The following is a 16,457-nucleotide window of genomic DNA, read 5'->3' on the forward strand; positions in this document are numbered from 1 at the left end:
TTAATGTTCTTTGATGTTATTAGTTAGAAGGGAGATAGTGGACTTTGCAAATGTTACTTTAAGTTTCTGATTGTTGTGCCAAGTTTTTTAGATGGTTAATGTAAAGCTGGAGAAGTTAGTTACCTATCTTTTAAGAAATGTGGGTAAGTGCTTTATAGTTGATTAATAAGTTTATTTGTTTATCGCTATGCAGTATCCATATGACCGAGCTGAAAAATTCAACAAAGGGATCCGCAAGCTAGGTTTGACTCCTGATGGCCAGAGCTATTTGGATCAGTTCCGTACCTTAATTACACAAATAGGTAAGTTACAATTCTACTTTCTCCTGTCCTGATATAAACTAGATGGTGAGCACCATATAGTAAGCAGTAAGGTCACAATGGCTCAGTGGTTAGAGTGTCAGGTTCACAATCACGAGGTAGTGAGTTTGATTCCTGTACTGGACAGTGCATTATTTTCTTGAGCAAGACACTTTATTTCATGTTGCTCCAGTTCACTCAGCTGTAAAAATGAGTTGTGACATCACTGGTGCCAAGCTGTATTGCCTTTCCCTTGGACAACATCATGGAGAGAGGAGACTGGTATGCATGGGTGTCTAATGGTCGTCCATAAACAACCTTGCCCGGACTTGTACCCTGGAGGGGAACTTTCTAGGTGCAATCTCATTGTCATTCATGACTAAAGGAGGGTCTTTACCCTTGAGGTCACAATGAATAGAATCTGTGAGTTTTACTTCCCTTCCTGTTCGAATGAAGCCATTATTTCATTTCCCTTTCGATGCTAACGACCCTCTGAAGCTCATGAATATCACATCATCTTCTTGCACATCTATCAGAAATCACTAAACCCTGAATCTCTTGTTTGCAGGCAACGCAATGGGTTACATCCGCATGATCCGGTCAGGTGGGTTGCATTGTTGCAGCAATGCAATTCGGTTTATCCCAGACTTAGAAGATATTGAAAGTTTTGAAGAACTCTCTACCAAAGAAGGTCTCTCTGCAGAATGTCAACTGGCTGCAAAGTAAGTTTCTGGAACATTCTTTTTGATTTCATTTTTTGTTTTTTTGACACCTCTCTCTTGCAATGTCTTCTTGTTTTTTTGTTTTTTTTTCTTTCTAACTTTTGTTTGCAATAAAGAATATCCTTTTTAACCATATTCACATTGCCAGTACCGCCTGACTGGCCTTCGTGCGGGTGACACGTAAAAGCACCCACTACACTCTCTGAGTGGTTGGCGTTAAGAAGGGCATCCAGCTGTAGAAATTCTGCCAAATCAGATTGGAGGCTGATGTTGCCATCCGGTTTCACCAGTCCTCAGTCAAATCGTCCAACCCATGCTAGCATGGAAAGCGGACGTTAAACGACAATGATGATGATGATGATGATGAATTCCAATTAAAATAATGTCTAAAAGTAGTAGAATTAACATTATTGTCAAGAATAAGATACAAATAAAAACCTAAAGGCTTAGGCTATGTTCAAAGAACAGTGCTTAAAATAATGATTATTATTTTATGATTATTAATTTTGCTGCCAGAGCCAAAAATATTTAGGGAAAGTGCAGTTGAATGCATTGAGTCATCCCCACTTGTTTCTTCCGTGTACATGATTGGTACTTTCTACTTTATTTTATTGATCCAGGAAGGATGGAAGGCAAAATTGCAGAATTTGAACTAAGAATGTAAAGGATTATTACTAAATACTACTCCATGGCATGTTTTTGTCTGCCACTGTAAGGATTCTGTCATTCCATCTCCACTACCACAATAATAGTGTTAATAATAAGGATTTCTAACTTTAGCATGAACTCATTATTGTGGCACAAGAGCATAACAGTTGCAGAAGGCCAAAACAATGGTGCTTCATCCCAAACACTAGGCTTTCTCTTCAGGTCCAGTTATATTTCTAAGCTTTGCCCAGTTCCTGGCAGTCTATAATTCCTGCTTCTGCTACACACACAAGTGTGACAAATCTAAAACAATAATATGGTGTAATGATTGTATTTTTGTATTTTTGAAGAAATTAAAATTGTCATATCCATATTGGAGGACATTTTGTTGAAAATTGTGAAGATCTGGCATGATGTACATAAAGTACATGTGGATGATGCTTGTGTGTATATATGAAATATTAAATTGTTATGATTTTATATTTGATTATAAAAGATTGTTAGAAGGTAAAATAAATAGGTAAAATAAACAGCAGGGATATTTTACCATATGCAGAATGTGCTGGAGTTACTCAGAGGTTTTGCAAGCTCTTCTAAATCAATTGCAATGCTGGAAAACCTTCCATATTGTCTGCAGGTATCTCAGAGTCGCATCTTCAGTGGGGAATGAGGTCACATGCCAACCCTTGATAAGGACCTTATCTATTAAGCTCTTATATTTCGATTTGTTTTCCACCAAGTATGTCCTTAATGTAGGTGATACATAAATGAATGTTCAGGTACACCAGTGTCGATAGAATATGGTTTTGTGAATGACACATCAACACATGCTGTAATGAAGAGATCTGACAGCAATTGTTGGAAAAGTGGTGGAAACCCTACGCCAGTACCTTAGCTGTAGAAGTTCCTGATAGCAGATATGTTATGCTATGGATAACAACAAAGTTTTCATAAATGAGAGACTACTGAAGTGTAACATAAGAGAGCAAGAACGGCACAAGTTTCCAGTAGATATTTCTCAACAGAAACTATACAAATGGCCACTGAATAAAAGAATGAACAGAATGTGATGAGGAGGTAGATGTTAAAGACTGTTCACATCTCTTTTGAGATTCAACAAATCTACTACAGCATGCTTATGAATTTTGTTTTCATCTCACCAGGAATCTGGATGCCGTTATAAATAACCTGTCTAAGAATTTTGCAGAGGGAACTGAATATTTCAAGGTAAGTTTTTTTCTTTAACCTTTTTCCCATGCAAAGCATTTTCATGAGATTGTCTTAAATGTCCAACATGTTTACAGGTTTTTAAGTAGTGTTTGTTTCATTCATTCTAAATAATATAAAGCTTCTTTTTTTTTTCATAAGTCCCAAGTTACTCTGGCAGTTGAAAAAAATTGGGAATGTGTACCATATATGATGCATGGATACCAGGGAAATATATCCTGTGTATCACATGTAATACACAGGGCTGATAAAAGGTTCAGAGGAGTGATATGTGTGTGTGTGTGTGTTAGTGTCTCCTTGTCTTGTTCATGTAATAGTTGTAAACAAGTGACACTGTCATACAGGCAATATCTTTTGTTTTCAATCTTCCGTGGAAACATTTCTGGCCATGGGGAAACATACCTTGCTTCATAACAGGTGAGGGTTGTTGGCAGGGATGGCATGCAACCATAGAAAATCTGCCTCAATGAATTCACCCCGAGCCATGCAAGTGTGGAAAAGCTGATGTTAAACAGATGATGATGATATTCAATATGCCTAAACCATTCTCCATTCCACAGATGCTGGTTGATGTGTTTGCACCAGAGTTTCGTAATCCAAAGAACATGCATCTCCGTAACTTCTATGTCATTCTGCCAGCATTGGTAAGTTAGCATTTATTTATTCTTTCTGTATTTTTTTTAACCATTATTAATGACAACACAGTTTTAGGTGAGTCATTCTACTGTCAGCTCTACATCTTTATATCTTTATCCATTGTTGTTAACATTTTTAACGACAGCATAGTCTTAGATCAGTCTGTATACTGTCAAGTCCACACTGTTGCAAGGATTTGAGACAGGTCTCTGCTGGTCTTATGATATTTTCCTCCTTTCCCATCACTACTTTTGGAGTTCTTGTATGTATAAATCAAATGGTATACACCTGGTATGAGGGGGTGTTCATTAAAAATTTCCCCTGATACAGTTCTGGTGATTGCATGAAATGGAACTTGTACAGGTATAATCCTACGTCACATTGTAAATTGCAGCTTCCACTAGTATTCGTTTGTCTTTTACGGCTGCTAAAATGGACTCAGGTGTTATAATGGAGGCAGTTGAATGCAAATCAGTGATCAGGTTCTTATATTTAAATGGTTGTACACCAAAAGAGACTTTGGATCTAGTAGTTTGGTTGCCAGTGTCAATTCTGTTCGAATTGATTTCATATTAAGTGTAATGATGCACCTTTATTGGCTAATGAATTACATGGAAATCATTTTTGCTATAAGTCAGTAAATAAATTAGCAATTAAAGTTTGAAAATTTGGGGTATTTTAGACCAGGGGTTTTCAAACTGTGGTCCGCAAGGACAAGACAGGGGGTCCGTGGACAGCAAGTACTTTTTATGGGCAATTTGATTTTATATATGTATTTAAATTGAAATCTTTTAATTGACAATAAACCTATTTGTTAAATACTGTTAAATAAATAAATGTCAAAATATATGTTATTTTAAGCAAATATTTATGTATAAATTTCATAAGCGTTTATAAGGGGGTCCGTAAGGTAAAGCCTGAAATATAAAGGGGTCCGCAAGTCAAAAAGTTTGAAAACCCCTGTTTTAGACAATCATGAGCCACAGACACATTCATGTCTGTTTCCATAGTAACAAGCGGAGCATGAAAACACTTTTGTGTACGAGCAAGCACATGTTGACAAATATTTTCCACTCATTGAGGTGGTTGTCAGATGTGCTAAAAATAGCAGCCAAATAGGTCTTAAATCATGCACCATGTGCTTATAAGAGACGATCACTTAAGGCTAATAACACAGCATTCAGTGTTCTAACAAGACATCTACATTAAATTGGATATATATATATATATATGTAAGTATATTATTAATAATAGAACTAATAATATTAGTGGCTATGTATGTATATATATATATATATATATATATATATATATATATATATATATATATATATATATATATATATATATATATATATATATATATATATATATATATATATATATCGTCAGTAAATCATAAATCTGAAAAAGAAGCACACTCTAAGTTAAAGAGCAGTAGTGTATATAGATAATGATATATACATATATATGGCAGGGGGGGGGGCTTTTTTAAACCAATATTCTACATATTATTTATAGCTTTATCTACTTCAAGTTCCACCGTTAAAAATAATTTGCTTCATATTAGTCTTAGCTAAGACTCTTTACTGTCAACTCTCCAACAATATATATATGTATCGACAGCCTTAATAAGTTTTGACATTTCCAACTATCCACCAATTTATATTCTTATATTCTTACATTGTTGAATAGAACTCTTCATTATTTCTCACTTCCTACCCACTCTCCAGGAATTTTACTTGCATTGCTTTTATGATTTTACTTATGTCTCTGTTTCCATTTTCTTCAGACTCTGAACTTTGTAGAACATTCCATGAGTTGTAAAGAGAAACTGAATCGTAAAAACAAAGATGGTGCTGCCATAACAGATGATGGCTTTGCAATGGGTAAGAATTGAAGCTGCCTTTCACTGTGTTCTGAATAGTTTCTATGTTGGTCACATGACCTGCTTATATGACAGCCAATAAAAAGAGCCAGAGATGGAGCCAATATATGGTTAATCTGCCTGCTAGAAACAGTAGCCAAACTATCTTCATATATAAAAAATTAAAATGTACACATTAGTTTTTGTAGTCCTGGATATACTTATCACACCTAGCTGAGATTGAACTTGTGAACCTATATTAAGTATATTTTTGAATATGTCACAGATAAATTTCTGTATTTAAAATAACTGATTCCAAAATATTTTCATACACTCATCAACTTAAACAGGTAAACAGTAAAAGAACAACTTAGACATATGAACAATAACATCTTTGGCATTTAGATAGCAACAACAAATTTATTCATTGTGTAGTTAACATATTTATTAATTATCTATGATACAGGGTATAATAATGGAATTACCAGTTTCTGGATTATTGTTTTTTATGGTATTGTTCTTCTGTGTTGTGTATTGCAGGTCTAGCTTATATCCTGAAGTTGCTCGACCAGTACCATGAGTTTGACTCTCTGCATTGGTTTGCATCTGTAAAGAAGAAATATTCCCAAGATAAGGTTAGTGACTTCTTTTTTTTTATAAACAGTTTATGAAACATAGTGGCAAAATAAAATCAGGCACTCAGTTTTAAACATTTTATCAGTGCAAAACCAATCCTAGGTCCCTTTAATATTATAGAAGAATTTAAGGTTCTTAAACAGTGGGAGACCCACTAACATTGTGTGAATATATATATATATATATATATATATATATATATATATATATATATATATACATACATATGCATACATATACACACATACACACATATATGCATACATATATATACACATAAATATACATCCAGGTGTAGAAACCATGTCACAACTGACAATTGTAGTCTGAACATATCCCTGGCTGACCAGTTCCTATCCAACCATCCAACCCATGCCAGCATAAAAAGCAGATAGATGTTAAATGATAATGATGATGTTGATGATGATGATGATGATGATGGATGATGGTGATGATATATATATATATACACATAAATATATATTTTCATACCCACTCACATGTATATACGCATACATATATACATACACACACTCACACACATATATATGGTTATTATAAAACTGTATTACAACGTATTTGTTGTTTTTGTTTTGTTTTGTTTTTTAATATTTTGTATTCTTCATTTGATTTGAAGATGGAGGTTCAAAAACAGCAGACTTCAGCCAGTGTGAAAATGGACGAGAAACTGAATCAAACCACAACCCTCACTATGAAAAGATTAGATGTTTATATTCAGGTATGACCCTTCTATTTTGGCCTCTGTTTGATAGGAAGGATTATAAGTGGTGTAATAAAAATGTAGTTATGTAACTGTGAGGAATGTGTATGTGTTTATATCGCATGTGTTGTTTGGTACCAGGTCAGCTCTGGCTGAGCAAACCTAATCAGTCCCTACATAGATTAAAGCTAATAAATATTAATCATAAAATATAATAATTATTTCCTGGCACGTGGAAAGACATTCGAGCGAGGTCATTGCCAGTGCCGCTGGACTGGCTCCTGTGCAGGTGGCATGTAAAATACACCATTTTGAGCATGGCCTTCGCCAGTACCACCTGACTGGCCTTCGTGCCGGTGGCACATAAAAGCACCCACTACACTCTCAGAGTGGTTGGCGTTAGGAAGGGCATCCAGCTGTAGAAACTCTGCCAGATCAGATTGGAGCCTGGTGTAGCCATCCGGTTTCACCAGTCCTCAGTCAAATCGTCCAACCCATTCTAGCATGGAAAGCAAACATTAAACGATGATGATGATGATGATGAAAAATGCTTATTAAATGCATAAAATTTAGTATATAATTCAGTAAATTAGACTGCCATGAGATCAGCTTTGCCTAGTATATAATTCAGTAAATCCTGCCAAGATCAACTTTGCTTTTCATTCTTTCTCAAGAAGTGGGCCACAGGCTCCACAACTGAAAAATATTCAAGCTAATCTTTTTTGTTAGGCATGCCATTCAGAAAATCTATAATATCTACTTCTTTCCAAGTTCAATATATATACTAAGCATAACCCTATTATTTCTATGTGCTGTGCAATTCAGCTTCATCATATATTAACTATAATTGTAATGAAGGCAGAAAATAAACTGCCTTCATTTGTTGTCATTCTAGAGTGAAAATTATGTTCATGTGAGTTATATTGTGTGTTGCATTGGATGAATGTTAAAAAGCTTCAAAACCTACAGCTTTTCTTTTCACATTATACTGCTGATTATTGGTAAACTCGGTTATGTTTAACGGACAATCTCAAAAAGCTGGTTTTTCTAGGCAAAGTAAGTGACTGACTAACATGCACTTTGCAAATAGAATCTGTTGATGGAACAGTGAAATCATGCTAGACTTTTCTAAAGTTCAACAGATAGCACTTATCATTTTTTTTGTTATCAAAACTCTAGTGTTGCTATACTTTGTTTCTTGAGTTAGAAACCAGCTCCTTCCTAACAGAAAGAATTCAAACACCCAAAATAGGAAGAAGCACAGACACACATGCCCACACACACATATACATACATTATAGATAAATATATACCATATTTAGTTACAGCCATGTATAAATCACACTCCTAATTTAGTGTTAAGTCTTGGCCTGAATTGTTTTTCTCTTCATAAATTTAGCTTTGCCGTGTGTATATCATCATCATCATCATCATCGTTTAACGTCCGCTTTCCATGCTAGCATGGGTTGGACGATTTGACTGAGGACTGGTGAAACCGGATGGCAACACCAGGCTCCAGTCTGATTTGGCAGAGTTTCTACAGCTGGATGCCCTTCCTAACGCCAACCACTCAGAGAGTGTAGTGGGTGCTTTTACGTGTCACCCGCACGAAAACGGCCACGCTCGAAATGGTGTCTTTTATGTGCCACCCGCACAAGCCAGTCCAGGGGCACTGGCAACGATCTCGCTCGAAAATCCTACAGGAGCCAGTCAGGCGGTACTGGCAACGGCCACGCTCAAAATGGTGCATCTCATGTGCCACCCGCACAAGAACCAGTCCAGGGGCACTGGCAACGGTCTTACTTGGCTTGCCGGGTCTTCTCACGCACAGCACATTTCCAAAGGTCTCGGTCAGTAGTCATCGCCTCGGTGAGGCCCAATGTACGAAGGTCTTGCCTCACCACCTCAGCCCAGGTCTTCCTGGGCCTACCTCTTCCACGGGTTCCCTCAACTGTTAGGGTGTGGCACTTTTTCACGCAGCTATCCTCCTCCATTCTCACCACATGTCCATACCAGCGCAATCGTCTCTCTTGCACGCCACAACTGATGCTTCTAATGTTCAGCTTTTCTCTCAAGATACTTACACTCTGACAGGTATTCACATTGACATTACACATCCAACGGAGCATACTGTATAATCAAATATAAAATGGTATGACTTGTACACAATTAAATACAGTATGTTTGTGTGAATATATATATATATATATATAGATATATATATATATATATATTTATATTTATATTCACACACACACATAGAAAAAGTTGTGTCTGATTCTATTGCTTATTTTGTTTTGGCATTCCATAAATTTATTTGAATTTTCAATGTCAGTTATCCCCACTAATTAATTTTAATGTGATTATCCTTTTCTTTAGGAATTTAATTTGCTGAACTATTCATTAAGCAGTGCACGGATATTCTTCAGGGCTGACCTTACTGCTGCTGAGGAAAAAGAAAAGAAAGGTATCATCTCTATTGTTATTATTATTAGTAGTAGTATTAATACTAGTATTATTTTTATTAGAGCAAGGGTGGTGGACTGGCAGAATTGTTAGGGCACTGAAAAAATTGTCTTGCAGTATTTGTTCTGAGTTCAAATCCTGCCAAGATCAGCTTTGCCTTTCATCCTTTCTCAAGAAGTGGGCCACAAGCTCCACAACTGGAAAATATTCAAGCTTATCTTTTTTGTTAGGCATGCCATTCAGAATATTCCACAGGTCATTGCCCCTGTGTGTTTTACATGTAACTCAAGCTGCTAGAAATAACAGCCAGCCAAATCTTCCTCATATCAACATACAAACACACACACACACACACACACATATACACACCATCTTAGAAAACGACACATTGGATAATGTCATTCTGGTTCCTCTGCACATAGGGAAAAGATGAGATGGTCACAACTGAAATGTCTGTTGATCATAGGTGCAGGTGAGGCTGTGTGGCAAGAAGTTTGCTTCCCAACCACATGGTTCTAGGTTCAGTCCCACTGCATGGCAGCTTGAGCAAATGTCTTGTATAGTTCTAGGCCTACCAAAAGTCTTGTGAATGGATTTGGTAAACAGAAATTGAAAGAAGCCCATTGATTGTGTGTGTGTGTGTATTTAGCCCTGCCACCTGTTTGGCAACCAGTTGGTTTGTTTATATCCCTGTGACTTAGTGGTTCAGCTAAGAGAAACCAATAGAATAAGTACCAGACTTTTATTTTAAAAAAAGGTACTGGGGTTGATTTGTTCTATTAAATCTTTCAAGGTGCTGCCCAAGCATGCCCACGGTTTAGTGACTGAAGCAAATAAAAAATAAAAGGGAACAGCTAAATCTGCTTGATTAGGGGCAAACCTGGGACTAAAAACAACAATAACAACAACAACTGCCTTAGTTATAGAGAAAAGACTGCTGTATCTACTAATGCCATTCTGTTTTTCCCAACAGACGAAAGTGAAGGAGATGATTTACTCTCTGTCGTAGGTGAGCACGGATCAAGACCTGATCTCCTGACCCTGACCCTGACCCTGTTACTCCCACCGACCTTTGACTTTTGTTCATTCGTTCTATTTGCTTTACCCTTGAACCATTTTCTGGGTTTTTTTTTGTTTTTTTTTTTACCAGCCTCATCTTATGTCTCGCCATTCCTTCCTCACACCTCACCCCAGTTACCTCGATATCACCTTAATTCAGTTGACCCTGTTACTGGGAACCATTGCTTTTTCAGCAAGCGTAATAATAATAATAATAATAATAATAATAATAATAATAATAATGTTATAATGTCATTTATAATTGCCAGTATTATCAGTATTGTAGTAGCAGAATTGGTAAGTGATGGATAAAATGCTTTGTGATATTCATCCTTTCAGATTTGATAAAATAAAGTACCAGTCATATATTTCGGGGTCGATAAAATAAGCACCAGTTGAACACTGGGATCAATGTAATCGACTCATCCCCTCCCCCAAAATTGCTGCCCCGGTGGCAAAATTTGAAGCCATTATTATTATTATTTATAATTCCTGTCACTCATTGACCATGTGACAAGAAACCATTATCCTTATTGTTATTATTATTATTATTATTGCATTTCATCTGTCACTATGTTCTAAGTTCAAATTCCGCGAGGCCAACTTTGCCTTTCAGCCTTTTGGTGATCAATAAATTAAGTACCAGTGAAAATCTGGGGGTCAATGTAATTGACATATCCCCCCTTGTGACAAAATTTGAAACCATTATTATTATTATTATTATTATTATTATTATAAGCACTCAAAGAAAATTGTGTAATGTTATTCTTTATTATTTCTCTTCAAGCTACATGAGGAAATCACATGTGAGTAGACCCACCCAGCATTGCTGACAATGACTAAGTTATATTTACCAACCATTAATCCTTGTTAGTTGGAGGGAATCAACACCTTCACTGATAAACAAGATAAAACCATATCAAAGCCAATGAGTGTTATGTCCTTACTTTGTTTAATATCTGATAAATCATATCATTTTCATATTTTGTATGATAAAGATACCATTATGGTATGCGCATTATAAAAGTACTATTATATGTATATAATATAAGCACCTTTATCATTTGTGTGATGTAGCTATTATTATCATATGTGTATGAGATAAACATACATTATTCTATGTATATCAGTGGTACTCAGCCATTTTTTACATATGGACGCCTGTGATATCTGTTTTACTCTATTAGACCTGCATAACCTTTTGATGTTTAAAAAAAAACTATTCTAGTTTGATAATGAAATTGTATAAACAATATTGTTAAAATATTTTATGTATTATTGAAATATAATTGATTTATTGCATATAAACTTTAACATCAAAATCTTATATGGTTCCTCAAGGGCCATGTAGACTCCCAAAGGTCATATAAACCCCCAAGGGCCAAATGGACCCTCAAGGGCCATACAGGCCTCCAAGTGCCATGTGGACCCCAGTTGAGAACCACTGATGTATATGATAAAGATATCATGTTTAATAAATGGGAAATATAGCATTTAATGTCAGCAATGCATTATATATTATGTATGCGCTCTTTACAGCTTTAACCATCTCTATGTACCCAGTACGGCTTGTGTCATTTCTATCTTATTATAATCAATGTAGTTTGTACTATCTCTGTTATGTACCCTATCTAGTCTATACCGTCACTAATTATGTACCCTGTATAGTCTCTGGCTTCTCTCTCTTCCATAACCTGTACAGTGTGTACCATCTCTATTATATTACCCAGCCTAGCTTGTACCATCTCTGATTATGTACCCTGAAGAATCGGCACCATCTGGCCTGTACCCTATCTAACCTATACCTTCTCTAATTATGTACTCCATACAATATGTACCATTTCTATCTTTCATACTTTGTACATTCTGTATCATCTCTATTATGTACCCTGCTTAGCCTTATCATCTCAAATCTGTACCCTGCCTGACTTGTACAGTCTCTATTATGCACCCTGTACAGTGTGCATCATCTCTGATTATGTACCTTGTACAGTCAGTACCATCTCTGTTCTGTACCTTGTCTAACCTGTACCATCTCTAATTATGTACCTGTATAAGCCATACCATTTCTATTATGTACCTTGCTTAGCCTATACACTTTGTACTATCTCTGTTCTGTACCATCTCTATCCTATATACCTTACACAGTCTGTATCATCTCTGTTATGTACCCTGTCTAACCTATACAGTCTCTATACAGTCTGTATCATCTCCGTAATGTCCTCTGCCTATCCAGTACCATCTTCAGCTTATCTACCTTGTGTATACTGAGCTATTTCTAGACTCTATGCCCTATCTAGTTTGCACCCTCTCTATATTAAATGCCATCTTTGATACCCACTCATACCTCTATCTATCATCTCTCTATTCAACCGTCAAACCTGTACCGTTTCTAAGCACCCTTATCTAGTCTCCAGCGCTTGTAGATTACATACTTAATCTAGTCTGTGCTACTTTATATGTCATTCACCATGTCTGGTCTGTGTGCTTTACTGATATCAATAGAAAATATAAATGTTGACAAGGAAATCAATAACCTCATGTTTTCAAACAAAAATACCATGTTGTATTATTTCTGTCCCTGTTGTACAGATGCTCCCTTATCACTCACACTATTAGAAACACAATGAACTAGTGATTGGCGCTTTGGAAATCTGTAGCCAACAATGCTTTCAATCACAAAATGCAATATAAATTTCTAAATTTCCTTTTATAATATATATATATTGTGTACTCAACAGAGCCTGCATTATTTATCAGTAATTCACTATGAATAACTTGTACCATTTGTTTTGTTATGTACTCTGTGTAAACTGTATAACCTCTGGTTTATGTACCCAGTATATATTGTAACCTCTAGTGTATGTTGGTACCTGGTATATATTGTAATATCTCTAGCATATGTATGTACCCAGTAGATATTGTAACATCTATAGAGCATGTATGTACCCAGTATATGTTGTAATGTCTGTGCTGTTTCTATGTTCCCAGTATATATTAAGACACTATTTCGTGCCGGTGACATGTAAAAGCACCCACTACACTCTCTGAGTGGTTGGCGTTAGAAAGGGCATCCAGCTGTAGAAACTCTGCCAAATTGGATTGGAGCCTGGTGTTGCCATCCGGTTTCACCAGTCCTCAGTCAAATCGTCCAGCCCATGGAAAGCGGACGTTAAACGATGATGATGATGATGATAATGATTATCTATAGTGTTTGTACATATCCTGTTTCTTTGTTGCCATCAGTATCAGTATATGTATATACTATATATACCCTCTATTTGGTTGTAATATTCTGTACTGTATTCCATTTACCTTGAAGGTAACCATATATTCCCTAACTTTTCCAAAAGGATGACAGTGACTTCAAAGTTTTGACCTGCTAGCCTTCATCACACTGTCTGACGAAGGCTATTAGCCCGAAACTTTGAAGTTACTGACAACTCTGTTCTTGTTAAAGTTTAACAAACATGTACTCTGCAAAAAAGTTTTGAGTAATTCTTCTGTTTGATGTTAATTTTTTTTTAATTATAACTTGACATAAAAGCAGTATATATATATATATATATATATTTATATGCGTGTGTGTATATATATATATATATATATATATATATATATATATATATATATGTATGTATGTATGCAAAAATGTACAGAAGTATGTGTTGCTATGTTTCAGAACGCCTGACCGTTGCAAATCCTCAACAGACATCATCATCATCATCGAGTCGAAGTGGGACCCCAGCACCAACTGCGTCGACTACGTCAACTCCAGCAGAACCATCACCTCCCGCGGCAGCAACAGCACCACCTCCACCTCCTCCTCCTCCACCCCCACCCCCTCCACCGCCGCCGCCACCACCACTACCACCTATGTAAAAATATCTCTTCTGAAACATCGAAGAATAAACTCAAATATGTTATAGTTTATTTAATGAACTGATTGCTCCAGAGGTTGAAGCTTCCACTATTATTATTATTATTATTATTATTATTATTGCTATCTCTGATATATTAATAATTCTCAAATCCCCACTTTTGTCCCTGAAAATCAACCCCTTTTTATTAGTTTATTTGTTTGTTTTAAATCTACTGCTCATTATCTTCAGTAATAAATGTTTATCTTCAGAAATATATTTTACATTAATAATGTTCAAGTTGACCAGTTCCTTTTTTTTTTTTCCTTTCCTTTCTTCGAATGAAAGACCAGTCCTAATTTCTTTCAGGATAGCTCCTACCTTCACCCCATCCCTCCTCACCAGACTTTTTTCCCAGCTCACCTCAAGAGAAGGTTCCATAACCATGAAATTGACCAAATTTGCTTCTGTGATGATCGTTAGACTGGCAGTGTCGAGCTGAAGGAGTTTAATGGTGCAATAGTTTAAGAGTACAAAAGAATGATATTATATTCCCATGTCAGGGACCCTTAAGAATAATTTACACATTATATTACAGTGTCTTGTTTGTAGGTCCCTTGAGATATAGCTCTTTTTTTTTTAACCCCCTACAGATCCTCACCCACCCTATTTACCAAACACAGGTATAGAAATAAAGATTATTTTTATACCAACTCTTATTTCATTGGTGTTTTTATTTATTTATTATTTTTATATGTGCGTGTATTGTTGATCAAGCTGCTAAAAATAGCAGCCATATCTCCCTAAAATTACTCTCAGCCATGTTAAAAAGTGAAGGACACATTAGATAATGAAGACATAGGTATGCCAAATCCAAGAGAAAGACAGGAGGGTCTCGGAGGAAACATTTGTTTATAGATCTGTTAGATCAGAGCTCACTTGCAGCTAAACCGCAACAAACTCTTACGTGTATGCACAGATTTTAAAATCTGTCCTTGTTTATCATCGATTCATTCTTCATTCATCACTGATCTGGGATAAATTGATATGCCAGTTGTGAATTGCATTATACTTATCACAAATCCACCTGCTGAAAGTTAATGAGAAGATCAGACAATTGCAACTATCTGGTCACTGCGTGCACCACCCTGAGTTGGAAGAATCCAGATAAGTCATGTGGTGGAACCCACTTCATGGGGATGTAAGAAGAGGTAAATATCATCACATTTATTCCGACACCTTGATCACAGACGTTGGCCTGAAATGTATGCAGGACCTTGAGGCAGTGATGTTGGAACAAAAAGTATGGTGGGTAGACGTTGTTGCTGCAGCCCAGGTTGGAACCTGGCCATAATCATTGTGTCTGCTTTCCATGCTAGCATGGGTTGGGCGATTTGACTGAGGACTGGTGGACCAGGAGGCGACACCAGGCTCCAATCTGATTTGGCAGAGTTTCTACAGCTGGATGCCCTTCCTAACGCCAACCACTCCGAGAGTGTAGTGGGTGCTTTTACGTGCCACCAGCACGAGGGCCAGTCAGGCGGTACTGGCGACGGCCACGCTCGAAATGGTGCGTTTTACGTGCCACCTGCACAGGAGCCAGCCCATCGGCACTGGCAACGATCTTGCTCGAATGTCCTTTCACGTGCTTCAGTTCTATATATAATTTGAAATGCTGAATGGATCCCCAATTTTACAAAAATATCCTTTGTTGCAGATATTCATATCATTTCCTGATCATAAACAAATAAATGCACAATAAACCACAAATCCAAAATAACCAGTTAAGAGTTATCTCCCACTTAAATACTGCATTATTTACCATGAAAGAACTTTCTATATGGCTTGTAGTGCATAAAGCACTCATGCTTATACTGCTGGAGGGCAAGAACCTTCCGTTATGGCTGTCAGAACAGCCAAATCACGTGATTTTGGCCTTCGTTGACCTTGTCAATGACAGACGTCCACAGATAGACATAGCAACCAATTACCCCATCAACAATATTGAACTGGCTCACTTGGTTACAATGACAAGGGTTCCAGTTGATCCAATAAACAGAATGACCTGCTTGTTAAATTAATGCACAACTGGCTGAGCACTCCACAGATACATGTACCCATAACATAGTTCTCAGGGAGATTCAGTGTGATACAGAATGTGACAAGGCTGACCCTTTGAATTACAGGTACAATTCATTTTTGCCAGCTAAACGGACTGGAGCAATGTGAAATAAAGTATCTTGCTCAAGGGCACAACACACTGCCAGGAATCGTGAGCCAAATACCCTAACCACTAAGTCACATGTCTTCACTATC

At 36.6% G+C, this 16,457-nt stretch overlaps 1 protein-coding gene across 2 annotated transcripts in view; it reads left to right on the forward strand.

The window, feature by feature from the left end:
* Nucleotides 1-14,854, forward strand: part of LOC106871553 (WASH complex subunit 4-like) — a 68,072-nt gene extending 53,218 nt beyond the window's left edge. The window contains exons 26-35 of one of the 2 annotated variants that reach the window (XM_089351424.1): nucleotides 194-302; nucleotides 868-1,021; nucleotides 2,833-2,896; nucleotides 3,457-3,540; nucleotides 5,325-5,421; nucleotides 5,940-6,034; nucleotides 6,673-6,774; nucleotides 9,136-9,223; nucleotides 11,069-11,087; nucleotides 13,964-14,854. In XM_089351424.1, the coding sequence (XP_089207550.1) occupies nucleotides 194-302; nucleotides 868-1,021; nucleotides 2,833-2,896; nucleotides 3,457-3,540; nucleotides 5,325-5,421; nucleotides 5,940-6,034; nucleotides 6,673-6,774; nucleotides 9,136-9,223; nucleotides 11,069-11,076 (801 nt within the window). In that variant the 3' untranslated portion in view covers nucleotides 11,077-11,087; nucleotides 13,964-14,854. The remainder of the gene's footprint in view (nucleotides 1-193; nucleotides 303-867; nucleotides 1,022-2,832; nucleotides 2,897-3,456; nucleotides 3,541-5,324; nucleotides 5,422-5,939; nucleotides 6,035-6,672; nucleotides 6,775-9,135; nucleotides 9,224-11,068; nucleotides 11,088-13,963) is intronic. The other variant, XM_089351423.1, reaches the window with a different exon arrangement.
* The last annotated feature ends 1,603 nt before the right edge of the window (nucleotides 14,855-16,457 follow it).

The sequence above is a fragment of the Octopus bimaculoides genome, chromosome 4, assembly GCF_046866305.1.
Source record: "Octopus bimaculoides isolate indiv1 chromosome 4, ASM4686630v1, whole genome shotgun sequence".
NCBI classification, from domain to species: Eukaryota; Metazoa; Mollusca; class Cephalopoda; order Octopoda; family Octopodidae; genus Octopus; species Octopus bimaculoides.